The sequence below is a fragment of the Podarcis pityusensis genome (assembly GCF_964106645.2).
Source record: "Podarcis pityusensis genome assembly, chromosome: 8".
Classification (NCBI taxonomy): Eukaryota; Metazoa; Chordata; class Lepidosauria; order Squamata; family Lacertidae; genus Podarcis; species Podarcis pityusensis.
Window position 1 is genome coordinate 80,907,300 of NC_138033.1, and position 14,938 is coordinate 80,922,237.

A 14,938-nucleotide genomic window follows, 5' to 3' on the forward strand; every position below is an offset into this window, starting at 1 on the left:
TCAACGGTAGTTCCCAGTGCTTGTGGTTCCTTAGTTGTAAGTAAAAAGCAAGCCCATTCATTACCAACTCATATTCACCCCCCTGTAACAACAGCCCTGCAAAGTAGGCCACTGTCTTCACCGTTGTAGCCAGACAGATAATTTGGTCTCTGCTCCTCCCTCTGCTCAGGAATGGCATGGAGGAGAACAAGCAGGACTCCGGGTCTTGGGTCCTGCGACACGTTATGCAAAGGAATGCCCCTCCTCACAAATACGCGTGTGACCATATGCAGAGTTTTTAATGGAAAATGAGACTCCTCTTGTTCCTTCCTGCAAACCAGTTAAGTCACTGCCAGGCTCCTATGGTGGAGTAAGCAAACAGTGCATGAAAGGCTACATTTTGACATCGTCAAATGACAGCAGGCACTAAATACAGTGGTACCTCTGGTTACATACTTAATTCGTTCTGGAGGTCCGTTCTTAACCTGAAACTGTTCTTAACCTGAAGCACCACTAACTAATGGGGCCTCCCGCTGCCGCTGTGCGATTTCTGTTCTCATCCTGAAGCAAAGTTCTTAACCCGAGGTACTATTTCTGGGTTAAGGGAGTCTGTAACCTGAAGCATATGTAACCAGAGGTACTACTGTATATAAAACTGCAACCTTTTCTTTTTGGATGAATTCAAAGCCCTGCCAAAGTCTCCGCATCCTATTTCCTGGCCGCTGGACCAACCAAATGTAGAGACCCCATGAACAAGGCAGAAAGGCAGCTATCCTCCCTTTTTGAGCGAGGTGCCTCCAACACCCCACATGAACAGGGCAGGAGTATACTCAAGCCAAGCTGGAACTAAGGTACACTGCACCTGAAAGTGGAGGCTCATCTCTTGCTCACAGCTGCTGGTGGAACCATCTCAGTACCACAGGTACTTCCTTGCTGGGATAGACAAGCATCTTGTTTCTGTTATCGGACAGCTGGTTGTAATGCAGGAAACCTTGAATTGGGACGTTTTGGAAGGCTGGGATAGGGAGATGAGGTACCCTCTCCAAACGCCTACCAGCACCTTGCAAGCTATTCTCCGACATTTAATATATAATTCGTTTTAACATTTCTAACCTCCTGCACTGAAAAATGCAATATGGGGTTTCATCAATCTGAAAAAGAGCCACTACCACACATATATTATTTGGCAGAATTAAGGAGTAAAACCACCCCATGGGCAGCAGAATTTCATCTTAATCTGCTGACACAGCCATGGCCATTAAAAGCAAACCCTCCCATATGCAAAGGAGGCAATTTTTAGTGATGTTCTCTCCTTTAGCTGCTATAAGTGTTTCCCAGGTTTTATTGTAGATTTCTATGATTGTTAACAGAGAGGAAGGGCAAAATATATGTTTTGATAAATCTATTCCACCATCCTGTTCTATTAGGGGCCAACCAGAGGCCCCAAAAGAGAAGCCCCCATGCAGGACCCGGGTGCAAAAGCCAGCACTCTCCTCACCTCACCCTCCTCACCTGTGCTCGCTCGTGACTTGGATTCAAAGCCATACAGTGACCACTGACTTAATTAAAATAATCCTCTGCTAAAGCCATCCAAGTTGGTGGCCATCACTACATCTTGTGGCAGTAAGTTCCATAGTTTAATTATTTCTTTTCGTCTGTCGTGAATCTTCCAACAGTCAGCTCCACTGGATGGCTCTTTTTTGGTTCTACTATTATGAGGGAGGAAAAACTCCTCTCTCCACCCCATGCATACTTTTATACCCCTCTATAATTCCCCCCTTACAATTTTTCTACACTTAAAAAAGCCCGAAATGTTGCAGCTTTCCCTCACACAGGAATTGCACCAGCCCCATGATCTTCCTGCACCTTCTCCAACACTACAATGGCCTTGGGTTCTTCCTAGTCCTACTCAAGAGTTGACCATTGAAGTTTATGGGCTTGGCCAATTTAGGGTCATTCATTTCAGTGGGTTTGCTCTGAGCCGGACTTAAGCTGGATCCAACCTCTTTTATAAACAAATAAATCGGCATTAACAAGGGTTACCCCACCCAACACCACCACTTTCCAGCTTCTGCTCAAGATGGCGCATGCCATTTTCACCATTCAAGTGGGCCAGTTGTTCACTCTCAGCCTAACCCATCTCACAGGACTGCTGGGAGGATAAAATAGAGAGAGCTATGTACACCACATGGAGGAAAGGTGAGATAAAAATGAAATAAATCACTCTCTGGCCAAAAGCAGCAAATGATAAGCCCAGAAATTTGGCAAAAGTTTAGTGCAGTTTGGGGCAGACCCATTGTAAAGAGGGGGCTGTATCCAATGCTATTCCCTCTCTTGAGCAGGCCCATTTATTCCATCCAGTCTGCTCTAATCTACTTGGAAACCATCTATGACTTTTGTTAGCTGAACAGGAATTGCCAATTTCCCCTCTACTTCCAGAGCGCTTTAATTTTGCTGAAACTGGGAAAATTTGGAACCAACGCGATCAGAGATTCACCGAGGACTGGAATAAATTTACAGAGTATATCAAAAATGTATGTGAGGACCAATTAACACTTGTTGGCTTTCAAGAAGCTCTGTGAAAATGATTGATAGAAATGTTGCTTAAAAGAGATGATAAGACTAAGATTGTTAAAGCGCAATATAAATTTAAGAAATGCGAGTAATTGTGATAATATGGAAATTGTCAGATAGGCTGGGGGAAGTCTAAAAGAGGTAGATGTTAGAAATGGATGTAAAAAATGGACGGAATGTATATTGGAAACTGAATAAAAATTAATTATAATTTTTTTTTTTGCTGAAACTGCAAAAGCTGTGGGGAATCTTCCTCAACCCACCATACTTTCATGCAGAAATGCCACCTGCCTGCTTCATTAGAAAGGTTGGAGGAACTGGAAGATGAACTTAAAGTGCAGGATTGTGGGGACTGCACCACCCCCATCATCCCTGATCTGTGAGCCTGCTGGGAGCTTGGAGTCTAGCAACATCACCTGTAAGGCTATTGGTTCCCCATCCCTGTTCAAATTCAAGGAGGATCAATTCTGCCTGCTCCCAGCAAGATTTGTAAGGAAGAAGAAGAGTTTGGATTTGATACCCTGCCTTTCACTCCCCTTCAGGAGTCTCAAAGCGGCTAACGTTCTCCTTTCCCTTCCTCCCCCACAACAAACACTCTGTGAGGTGAGTGGGGCTGAGAGACTTCAGAGAAGCGTGACTGGCCCAAGGTCACCCAGCAGCTGCATGTGGAGGAGCGGAGACGCGAACCCGGTTCCCCAGATTACGTGACTACCGCTCTTAACCACTACACCACACTGGCTCTCAAGGAAGCAGCTTTTACCTTCATGGTAACAGAAAGCTGGAGTTAGTGAAGAATGTTAGGCAGGGTGAGATTCTTTTGGTGTGTGCGCACATGCATAGAAGCCCATTGTTTATGACGGCTCTGTTGACATCAGTACTTTTCATAGAACCATTTTAAAAAGGACTCGAACCTTCCTGACCCAAAGCTGCTCTCTTTCTCTTTCAATACACACAGAAGTCATGGTTGCTAAGCTAAACCAAAACCCAGAAATGCTGGCTTTAAAGCCAGTTGGTATTAATAACTTTGGGGCTGCAATTTTGCATGTTCTGCTCACTTCTCTATCAATACTCCCATTTCTTCAGACCTGCTTCCTTCAGCTGTAAAATTCTAAAAACCAAACCGTAGAGCCACAGGAGGCTGTGCCATTTTAACTGAAGCAAACTGTGCCACTTCTAAAACACCCAAACTGTTCAATAGCTCTAAGTGTTTGAATGTGGCTGTGGCTTAATTAAAATCCTTTCACAGCCACCAGCCGCCACCAGCAACTTCTATATTTTTTAGCTTCTTGCAATAAGGTGGCTGCCAGCCCCCAGGAGTTGAAAGGAGAAAATGATACAGAATGCGCGCGCGCACACACACGCGCGCGCGCGCACACACACACACACACACACACACACAGGACTTGGGTTGCCTGAAGGCAACAGTGTGAGAATCCCCAAGGAAGTGCTGTAGAAGACCTGTAGGTGCCAGCATAGTAAAATTAGCAAATGTCTGTGACACTCTTTGCAAGGCAGCTGCCTGGGTCAGCTTGTAGGCCCTGCTGAAAGCCTGTGCACCTGTACCCCCGCTTTAAATTCCCTGACGCCACCCCAGGGCTTTTCAAGTCTGGAAATCTAACTTCTTTGGGCTTACTGCTTATGAGGAAGCAGAACCCCCTCCTCAAAATACACACAGTAGTTCCAAGTAAAAGCGTATTCATTTCTGACTGTAGGTCTTGTGCTTCTGTGGAATGGGTTAAGAACTAGGGCACACTGCTTCAGGTGTATGGTCAGAGACTGCTGGCAAAATGGGATGTTTGCCCATGATATCCAACCAGTGTTCATTATTTTCCAGATCCACAGATAGGAAATGAACGCCATACAGCATGCAGAAATAAAAAAGCAAGGGTAACATATTCAGAGTAATGTTGGGCTCGAGTGCACCATCTCTTCCAAAAAGAAAAGAAAGAAGGAATATGTATCTTGGTTCTACTTGCATACAAAGGAAAAGTTCACACCCTGCAACTAACAACATGGCATAATTCTGTAGTCTCAAAATGTAGTGCAAAATGACATCTACCCTTCCAACATGGCACAAACAGTGTAGATAGTAGTCTGCTACACCTGTTCCCATTACCTCTGTGGTAGAAAAGTAAAAATAAAACCCGCACATACCAAAAAAAACCCCGCCCTCCAATCATGACTACTAACACTTTTGAGATTATATGATGGTTGCAAAGTTCTAAGCCTAGGACTCTCCAGCTAATTTACTTTTAGTCAGACTTTGAACTTAAACCTTTTGTTGCGGTTGCAAGCTTTCAACTGGCTGTTATTGCGACTGCTGATAGAGCTTCATAAAGGGACATTTCAACCCAAGTAATCTGAGTGAGGAAGTGACCAAGTTCCACGCAGCTTGCTTTACGATAGTGAACGGAGAGAAAGAACCTTATTCCAGGCGTTTTTGTTACTAGAGTCACCTCTGGACTACGACAACTAGGCACTCCTTTGAATACTTAACAGGTTGAACAATTCCTATAATGGTATGGGGTTGCTCGTGCGTAAGTTGCCGCCTCTCCTGGCTATGTTGCCTTGTTAAACCTTTCTGTCTGGACAGCCCTTCAATTCGTGGCTGCCTCAGTCGCTAGCAGAATCCGTCAGTGGGCGTTTCTTAAACCTTTTCCAACATAAAAGTTGTTTGACACCCAGTCTCCTCCTACTTTCTCTGCGCGGAAGTCTTCTGCGCAGGGAGGGCGTGGGTAGCGGAGGACCCGTGCTCTCCCCGCTGGTGTCCGGTGAAGAGTCCTGGAGCCCTCTCGCCGATTCCCCTATCTGCCCCTCCTTATTCCTGGTGTTGCACTGAATTGCTTCCCCATCTGCTGAGCTGCCTCTCTCCCTGCTGGGCCCTTCTCCAGCATCATTAGAGAGCCTCCCCTCCACCTCTAGCTCCGATGTCAGTTCCCTGACAATTCCCTTTCAAAGGAAGCGAGTGTGGACCCACTTACTTATCTCCACTGACTTTGCCATAAGAACACTGACCAATGCCAGGAAGAACAAGGTTGTCAGCCTTACTGGAAGCTAGCAGGACTGGCACCTGCTTGCTCAGAGAAAACCAGGCCTTCATTTCTAACAATGCCGTGAAGAGTAACAGGGACCCTGCAAAGCTCCCAGTGAAAAAGACAAAAACTCTCAACTCCTTTTCTGTTACTACTAGTTTCAGCAGCAAACAATTTGAATCACACCCATTTTCCATACAGAAGATGTAACAATGCTTCTTTATGCCACTGCTGCAGTAGAATTTTCATCTTATGGAAAGGTGAGTGGCCTTGACCCAGTCACTCCTTGGCTGAAGAAGGCAGGGTCAGGAGCAGAGCTCAGTGTTCCTGCACCGTTTAAAAAAAAAAAATTAAGAGGGGGAAAATACCGTACAGTGAGAAGAAGGCTTTTGAAACGCACCCCCTCGGCCTGACTTGCCTTGAAGCACGATCGGATTAAAGCCTGCTCCTGCAGAAGCCTCCCCAGCAATACTTAAAACAGTTTTCAGTTTCCGGTGATCACATGTAAACACAGCAACCCAGTAACAAATGAAGTAAAACAAGGGTTATTTTGCATTTTCTTTTGGAATGACAAGGCGAGGCCATCCTAGACTTCCACAAATTGCAAAAAGCAGCCTGAGGGGGGGGGGCTCATTTAAGAGCAGATGAGCCATCACAGGGAGAGCCAGCAGCTGGTTATCTCAGGCGGCCAACAGAGATCAAACTTGTTCAGATGGAGAAGGTGCTTTACAGAGAACAATCTACAAATGGAAAAAGCTTCGTGGAGGTGTATTGGGATGTGCGGACACAGCACACACACACCCCAACCGGATAAAATTGGCCAAGCAGAAATTCTGACACCGCGAACCATTAACCACATTATGTACACTCCTTTCACCTCAAAGGAAGGGAAAGCAACACACTCCCTTAAGGGCAGGCGGGAGGTGTAAGAGATTTAATAAGCACCTTATTGGAGGATAATGCTCACAAGGAAGCTGCAGCCGTACTGAGCCTTTCTGCACACTGTAAATCGCCTGCAGCAGAGTGCAAAGGTTGGTGAACACACTCTGGCATGCTGCACAGAAAATCCATCCGTAACAAAACCTTTCCCAAAGAGTGACCCACCTCTTCTTTATTTACTCCTTTAACTTCCTCCCTCCCTGCTTGCCCAATAGATTTGGGCAAACAGGCCACGGGGGCAGTTCAGGTCAGAAATCTTAATGCCCCCCCTCCGAGGGAGGCAGCATGCCATGGCTTGAGGGGGCCCGGCACCTTCAAAGCTGCCATCAAAAGAAGCCACTTTCTTGTGCTTTTAAACTTGCAAGGTTTGTCTTTATTTTGTTCTTTATATTTTGAAAGTGAAAAGAAATAGTATCGAGTCAATTTCTTTCTTTTTTTAAATATTTGTTCTATGTATTTACAAGCCTTAAAGTTGCTCTAAAGGTTCTGAAAGTATCACTAGTACTTTTTGCTGCTTCTTTTTTCTTCTTTCTCCAGGATAGCACTGTTTTGCTTTGAGCAAGTTATTTTTCCAAGCAGTCTGGTCCACAGCCGTTTTCTCAAACGCGGTTTTCCTTCAGCTCCAAGGTTATGCTTTGTTGCTTTTGATTTTTTTAAATTGTGGAAAGCAAGCTGAGAGGCAGGCGGAAAAAAATGATGATTTTTTTTTCTTTTTTAAAAAAAGTTCATCTCCCTCATCCTAGTTCATTCCCAAACCCCTTTAGAATTTAATACACAGATACCGTGCTTTGAAACAAAACTGAGGTGGCTCTGAAAAGGGAGGGAAATTTATTTATCTGTTTTTTTTTTGTCTATTATACAATTTGCTACAGAAACTGCAAATTTAAAAATTACACTGACATTTGCAGTTCTTAAAATAATAAATTAAAGTTCTCACTTTTTGTCTAAAGAGATTTGTTTCTTTTTAAAGTAGGAGTCCTTGTTTAAAAAGGAAAAATAAAAGATTAAAACAGAAAATATTTTTCTATAAATAGATGTATTTTGGTTTAGTGCTCCTGCCCTCAGGTTTGAAGTGGACTTGAATTTTCAAGTACTTTTTGTCCTCCATGATCGCCTTTGCGTTTATATCGGTTTTTTTTGTCTCCTCTCCCACTCGTGCACATGTGGGGGAAGGGGGGGGGCCCTGCGCGAGAATTGGCCTTGCTGCACTGTGATTGGCGAAGACGTGAAACTTTTTTTAAAAAAATACTTAAATTGTTTTTTTGTGGTTTTTTTGAGTTTTTTTTTTTTTTTTTTGTAATTCAGTTTCAATTATCCTCTGACTCCTCTTCGGCTTCTCGTAGCCACGTGAAGAATGCCGTGACCGATTTTAATGCTACGCCTTTCCCGTTCTGTTCCGCAGGGTCTTTGCTGCTTTCCCACTTGTAGAAGGCATCCTCTGATATCACCTCCTCATCATACAGGCAATCAAAAAACATCCGTAACAAATCTGTGGGGGAAGGAAAGGAAGAGGTGAACACTCCCCCCTGGACAGCAACCAAAGCAGACACGACTGGCTAGCAAGCTCAGTTCAAAATGTGAATTGCAGTGTGCTGAGCCTTCAACCCAACCCTCCACTTATATTTTATAAATTTACTCCGCCTGACCCCTTTTAGTCCTTCCTCAATCAGGGAGCCAATGAAACACAAATATCATTGCTCTTCAGAGCTCAGAGGGCTCTCCCAGGTGAGAGGCCTTTCTAGGGCTCCACAGTGGGTAGGTTTTTGTTCAGATGGTGTGGCTAAGCTGAAGGAACATCCTGCATCAGGGCAGGTTTAGAATCCAGGCTCCCAACACTGAAAAAAACTTTCAGATAGATAGATAAATAAATAATATGTGGATGATATAAAACTGAGGAGAAATTGCCATATACTTGACATTTCCTCCATTTCTCTGGATGACAAGGGTAATAGGACTGGAAACAGAGAAACTGGAAACAGAGGGCTGCCTTTTTTGGTTGCTGACTGGGAGCCACATTCAAACTCAGGAGGATTTTCTGTGGCCCTTATTCATCCTGAACAAAAGCAAAATGACGCACCCCAAGAAAATCTAGTACAAATTGGCTTTGGGGTACCAGCAAACGGCCCTACAGCCAGTGACAGCACATCATGTTCCGTCCTATTTTACACAAGCCCAATTCAACGGACCAAGGCCCAAAGACCACCCTGACCCTGAGTACACTTACTCGGAGGTTGATCAAGTTTTACTATTGATGCTTGTAGTGCGTAAAGTGCTTGTAGTTCCTTCTCTGTGTCCGCGTCTAGGTACTTAAGTAAGATCGGCACTCTCTGCTTGATAACAGCAGTGTCCACTCGCAAGCTAGAACTGTCCACTAGAAAAGAGAAGAGATTCAATGTCAGCGTTTGGTTAAAAGCTGGCCAGGAAGGAGGAAGGCAGGCAACTCTTATCCTCTGTCTTCACAGACAAATCTCAATTCAAGGCAAAAAGGATAGCAGCAGCAGAAATTAAACATTCTTCAACGTCTGGACTGCTTATGCAATTGGAAAGGTTTATTTCACCAGCTCATCTTCCAAAAATTAGAAGCTTTGAAAGAAAGAGGCTGTGTCACTTCATCCTACCTCCTGCAATTTTAGGTACCAAAAATATAAAAGATGGAATACATCACTACCTGTATCTGGGATCTAAAAATATTTAGGCTTGACTCTCACTGGGCGGTACCCCTTCACACTATAGGAGTGGGGTTCACATTGTGGAATGCTCTTCCATATCCCTCCCCCCAATATCTCTGCACACAGAAAGCTAGCATGTCAGGACAGAAACCTGACACACTTGTTTTCTATATGCAGGGACTCATTAGCTGGTGTGTTAATGTTCTCCTCTCCCCTCACAGTTTTACTGAACTTCTGAAGTGGCCACAAGTATGGACTTTAGCCAACTAAATCCCCATTCAGCTACACTACAAAAGCACAAAAAGGTTTAATGCACAGAAACTGGAAGGCAAAAAGGCAACACTCTCACTGGCACCCCTGCCCCAAATCCATGGGGGCCACTGCTGGCTAGAATTCAAAGATCTCCTTACACACACCCTCAAAATGAAGAACTGCCATTGGAACAGTTATCACTTGATGTTTTCTAATGGAACAACTCAGGATATAAAACAACTGGTGGAAACGGTAATAAGGTAGGTGATTTCTCTTCTTCCAACCATAGTATGCTTCCAAATGATATGGATTGGATTCACAGAAAAAACGGATCTGGAGAATCCCAGAAATCCCTGGGATGGAAGACACATTAACATGACCTGTTCTGGTCGCTCATTATCTGTGTCTCATCAGTGGGACATTTCACGCAGAGCGCAGGCTTAAAAAGAGACTGTGGCGAAGAATTCAAATTCCATGCAAAACAGAGGAAAGATATTGATGGCTTCATGTCTAAAACTTCTGGATGAACGTTACTCACCTATAATAGCGGCTTTACAAACTGCTGTCATTAAAGCTCTAAGGAATGTAGGTGAACTCATCTGGCTCTCGTCTAGATTAGCCTGAAATCAAGAGTATTTGCAGAAGTCAAAAAAGCCCACGAGTTGCATCACAGCGCCTCGTCTGAAGAACTCGCTGATGAAGGAATCTTATAAGCTCACTCATTAAAGTGCTTCCTACCAGATCAGCTCACCCCAAAGTGCTCCTGGGAGCAGGAAAATGGCTTATATTCTCTCCCCCAATTCTGCCTTCTATGGTGCTATTTATTCAGCAGGAAAAACAGTCTGTTGCTGGAGAGTCACATAAAAAAGGCATTCTAGGATGGAACTCAGTGCTACAGATCAAAACCCTCTGGCATCTGTAAAAGCAATAATTTCTCTCTAGCCCTACAATGCAGCCCTCTAGGCGAGCAAAATTGTGTTCTGGTGACAAGCAGCAATCCCCAGGGGCGAAACCAGACTCTGGTGAAAGTGAGGGTCAGGAAAGCAGCGTGGAGACAGGTGAGGGCTGTGGTGAAATGCTCCCAACCCCGTGATTCTGTAAGAACCAAGAGCGCACTCCTGAGAGCTGCTCTTTCCAAGAGCCCAGGCTCCAGGAACTGTAACAGATGGGTTCAAATAACTCTTAACTTATTAGTGTACGGGCATAGATGGACTTGGGCTTTGTACCTCTACCCAATCAAAGATCTGCTCATCATTCGCCTTGTCCTCGATAATGAGTTTCTCCAGCTGTTTGTTCAACTCTTCAGCAGAGAGCTCCTTCTTTGAAAGTGCTTCTGAGGAACTGGAACTATCAGTCTCTGTGAAGTCCAACTTCTGCAGTGTTACAAGAGAAAAGAGAATGGCTTTAGTTTGGCATGACATGCAGGGTTCCCCGCCCACACCGGTGAACACCCTGAAGTGGGGTTTAACCATCTATTCTTCCAAAGGGTTAAAGACCTTTTGCAGTGGAGGCTGGTCCCATCTCAAGGGTCAGAAGGGACAACATAGCATCTAGTCAAACCTCCTCCCCCTATCAGAAGTGAACAGAGTGACCAAAAGGTCAGAGTGACCCTGCTCTGGCTCCCAACTCACCTGCTCCATGAGAAAGGTGTGGACATCTTCCTCTTCAGGTAAGAAGTCTTTCCAACTGAGGCCAGCCTCCCTCCATAAGGCTGCCACTTTCTTATGGCTCTAGAACACAGAAGGAATTTGAAAAATCAAAGAAAGGAGAGCAGCGAGACCCAAAACAGCCACGGTGTTCAACGCAAGCTCCAACCCCACCATGACAGTTCTTTTTCGGGGGTGAGGGGGAAACCTGGGTGAGTGCAAAGTATCACATTCAATATCCCAACTTTAGGATGTTCTTTTCCAACAGGAGGGTTCAATCCAATGCTGCTGTGGGGTCAACGGGATTCAGCAATCAGTGGGGCCAAGAAAGTGCCACCCTTTCTAGGGTAGGGGCCTGCTCAGGTTGGGACAGCAACCGGGAACATCTCTGAATTAGAAGCATCTTCAGAATGAGGCTGTCCTTTGTGATTCCTGCTCCTGATCAACTAAAGGCAGCTTCAAAGCCTTTTCAGGCAAAAGGTGAATGCAACTCACTGACTTGGGAGTCTTGGGCAGGCTTCTTGACATTTTTCAATACACTACAGATTCCCTTTGCACACACACATCCAGATCTGCAAGTGACCTAGAACACTTACCATTTGTTTGCATAGAAGGTGCAATATTTCGGAAAGCAAGATGCCGGCTCTTCCCACAGGGAGCAAGGGTTTGCTAAATTCTCTGCAATAGGAGAGAGCAAGAGAGCAGTGTAAGCTTTGCCACCTGACAGGCAACTAGCACATGGTGAAAGGCCACCATGAAGGGGGGTGAGGGCTCTGGCCTTCACTAAGTTCTACTTCAATCTTCGACCACAGAAGCAACTCTATTCTGGAGCTGGAGGGAGACCACAGCAGACAAGGTTTGACAGGCAGGATATTTGGGGAGTTGCCACCCTCTGCTGGTTCAGCCCTTAAGGCAGGGGTGGCAAGCCTCTGGCCTGCTGGGAAACCTTATTTAGCCTGCCAGACTGTTTCTGGTAAACTGCACCCACCTGCCATCATATGAGACATCAGGTGTGGGACCAGGGCTAGTGTGGCTTAAAATGAGCTCTTAAGCGTTCCTTTGCTGGAGGTAAGGCATGTTCCCACTGTCCAACAGCTGAAGCACACCTTGCTCCAGACTCATGATGGGTTTACACTGAAATCTCTGTGAAAGCCCCTGTTTTAGCTGAGGTCTGTGCAAATCCCTTCGTGATCTGGGAGTGTGCCTTCAAAAAGAAACATTGCCTGACGTCATTTTAACTGGTGGGCTCTGTACACGTGACAAATTAGGCCCATGAGGGGTTTAAATCTGGCTTAACCGGGGTGTGGAAATTCACTGCCCCAAGGCAATAACAATACAGTTTGTAGCAAGCAACAGGTCTCGCATAGGTCACTGTGGTTGACTGTGGCTAGCTTGACCTTATCTATGCAAGGAGTTCCAAGGGCAGCCGGTGCAAGCATCACCCCACAGCTAACGGAGAAAGAGTGCAGCTTACGTCAGAAGTTCTCTCATAGAGATTCCTCCTTCTTTCAACATAGGCGTCACCAACTCAGCCAGGTATAACCATATGTGGGGTATATCGATGGCCATGTCGTCTGCCGTCTCTAAGGTGTCTGCAAACCTAAGGAGGGAAGCAGAGTTGCTCAAGGCACATTCCATCTGGGAGGCAGCTGGTCACTCTCTGCATCCAGCCCAAATGTAACTGTTTGTAGTGAGCACCCATGAAAGAAAGAAAAAATACCCAGAGATCTTGCTTCCTTCCCTGGCAGACTACCAACCCCTTGAAAAAGTCCTGCTTGCTGAGCTTCTCCGACTGCACCAGCTGATACAGCAACTGGCCCATGTGGTCTCTGGTGATCTGACTCCGCTCCAGGGTTGACTCCACGCCCACCTGCACAAACATAGGCAGCACTCCCGGTATGCTCAGCTCCTCCACGCACTGCATCGCTTCCTGTCCAGACAATACAAAAGGAGGTTTCTCTGTAGTCCGTGGGCTAAGAGACTTTCCTTGTGCAAAGCTCCTCAGCTGACCTTAATAAAGGTCCTTCTTGCTCTCTGCACTGATATTGTAAGATCAGCGGCCACAAAGCCAGACCTCAGAAAGGGTGGCTTTTAAATGCTTAAGCCCTCCACCCCAAGAGAAAACTTCAATGCACGCCACGATGGGCCCTGCTCTCCTTACCTTATAATCGTTTATGTGCAGGAACTCGTCAATGATCGATTTGCACTTTCTCTCTATTTCCTCTTCTGACAATGCAGGTTTTTCTTGGGCTGGGGATGTGGAAATTTCAGGCTTGGCTGTTAAGACAGTTGAATGGGTAAGGGGAGAGGGAGAGAAAGAGGCAAGAAATGTAGAAGGCTTACTTCAATGCAATGCCAGAGAGGCATTTTTCCCATGCAAAATGCCATTGTCATTACAGACAAGTCCTTAGGTTGTGTCCTGCCATTCTTCGTAAGTCCTACATGCAGCTACACACTCTAGGATCTGTGGTGTAATTCATCCCAGAGAGAGATCTGCACAGAATACCTCGCTTTAGATCACCACCATTTTGACTCAGAAGGGGCAACAAATGAACGTGGATGAAATAATGCTATGAGCTCAAGAGGGAATGGACATAAATTAAAAGTAAAGGTAAAGGTACCCCTGCCCATACAGGCCAGTCCTGACAGACTCTAGGGTTGTGCGCTCATCTCACTCTAGAGGCTGGGAGCCAGCGCTGTCCGCAGACACTTCTGGGTCATGTGGCCAGCGTGACGAAGCTGCTCTGGCGAGCCAGAGCCGCACACGGAAACGCCGTTTACCTTCCCGCTAGTAAGCGGTCCCTATTTATCTACTTGCACCCAAGGGTGCTTTCGAACTGCTAGGTTGGCAGGTGCTGGGACCGAGCAATGGGAGCGCACCCCGCCGCGGGGATTCGAACCGACCATGCGATCGGCAAGTCCTAGGCGCTGAGGTTTTACCCACAGCGCCACCCGCGTCCCTGCAGGACATAAATTAGCACCAACCAAATCAGTCACAAAATATTTCTGCTCATCCAGCACGAAGTACAGCCCAGAGTTCAGAAGCCCCAACTTGGAGGAGGAAGAGGAAAAGCTCACCAGTTTCCTTGGCCTTGCTCCTCTCTGCCTCTGTGCTGTTCCAGTCGCTCTCCAGCCCCCCTGTCAGCTGCTTCACAGTCTCCAGCATCTCCCGCCGCTGTTCTTCCTGAGCCTGGTTGTCCAAGAGCTGCTCCTTGCTGCTGCTGACCCGCAAGAAGGTGTTGGGTCGTGAGGCTGGAGAGGGGAGCAGCTTGTCGTTCTTCTCCCTGCCTGTGCTCCCCCGACTGTGGGAGCAAAGACATTTCTCAGGAAAATTCCTTACTCACTCACTGCTTGAAAAGAAATTAACCCCCAACTCGGCTATGTGCCAATTAGCTTTCAAGTGATAGTAAACACAGACATCAAGTGCTAAAAACAGAAGAGTTTTATCGGAGAGGCAATTAAATCTCTGCTTTCCCCCCACATTTCATTACGTGGACAGAAGTCAGCTTAATCACATAGAACACTTCATTCAAGGCAATTACTACTACTACTACTACTACTACTACTAAATGAAGTGGGAGATAAGCACCCATGGGTGGCCTGAGACTTACCTAGTTAAGGCCCTGCGAGAGTCCAACTCTGCGGATGTGGCTGAGGCAGACACAGATGATGCGGGAGGCTGCAGTGCAGAGAATCGGTTCAAACTAGTGGCACTTGGTCGTAAGGAATCTGCAAGAGGATGTTGGGGAGAGTAACAGCTGCCTCAAGGGCTCCAGGAAACCCATCAGCCAGAGGCCGAGAAGCTCTTAAACCTAGCGCAAGTTTAACTGTGTCAAGTGGATGCCTT

At 46.0% G+C, this 14,938-nt stretch overlaps 1 protein-coding gene across 29 annotated transcripts in view; it reads right to left on the reverse strand.

The window, feature by feature from the left end:
* Positions 1-6,874: 6,874 nt before the first annotated feature.
* The window catches only part of EIF4G3 (eukaryotic translation initiation factor 4 gamma 3), a 78,040-nt gene continuing 69,976 nt past the window's right edge, over positions 6,875-14,938 (reverse strand). For 28 of the 29 annotated variants that reach the window (XM_081017260.1, XM_081017254.1, XM_081017274.1 and 25 more), the window contains 11 exons: positions 14,703-14,820; positions 14,170-14,393; positions 13,253-13,368; positions 12,849-13,021; positions 12,566-12,691; positions 11,688-11,769; positions 11,077-11,175; positions 10,672-10,818; positions 9,984-10,065; positions 8,749-8,895; positions 6,875-8,013 (listed from right to left, as the gene is read on the reverse strand). In XM_081017260.1, coding sequence (XP_080873386.1) covers positions 7,832-8,013; positions 8,749-8,895; positions 9,984-10,065; positions 10,672-10,818; positions 11,077-11,175; positions 11,688-11,769; positions 12,566-12,691; positions 12,849-13,021; positions 13,253-13,368; positions 14,170-14,393; positions 14,703-14,820 — 1,496 coding nt within the window. In that variant the 3' untranslated portion in view covers positions 6,875-7,831. Of the gene's footprint in view, positions 8,014-8,748; positions 8,896-9,983; positions 10,066-10,671; positions 10,819-11,076; positions 11,176-11,686; positions 11,770-12,565; positions 12,692-12,811; positions 13,022-13,252; positions 13,369-14,169; positions 14,394-14,702; positions 14,821-14,938 lie in introns of those variants that run through there. The other variant, XR_013989662.1, reaches the window with a different exon arrangement.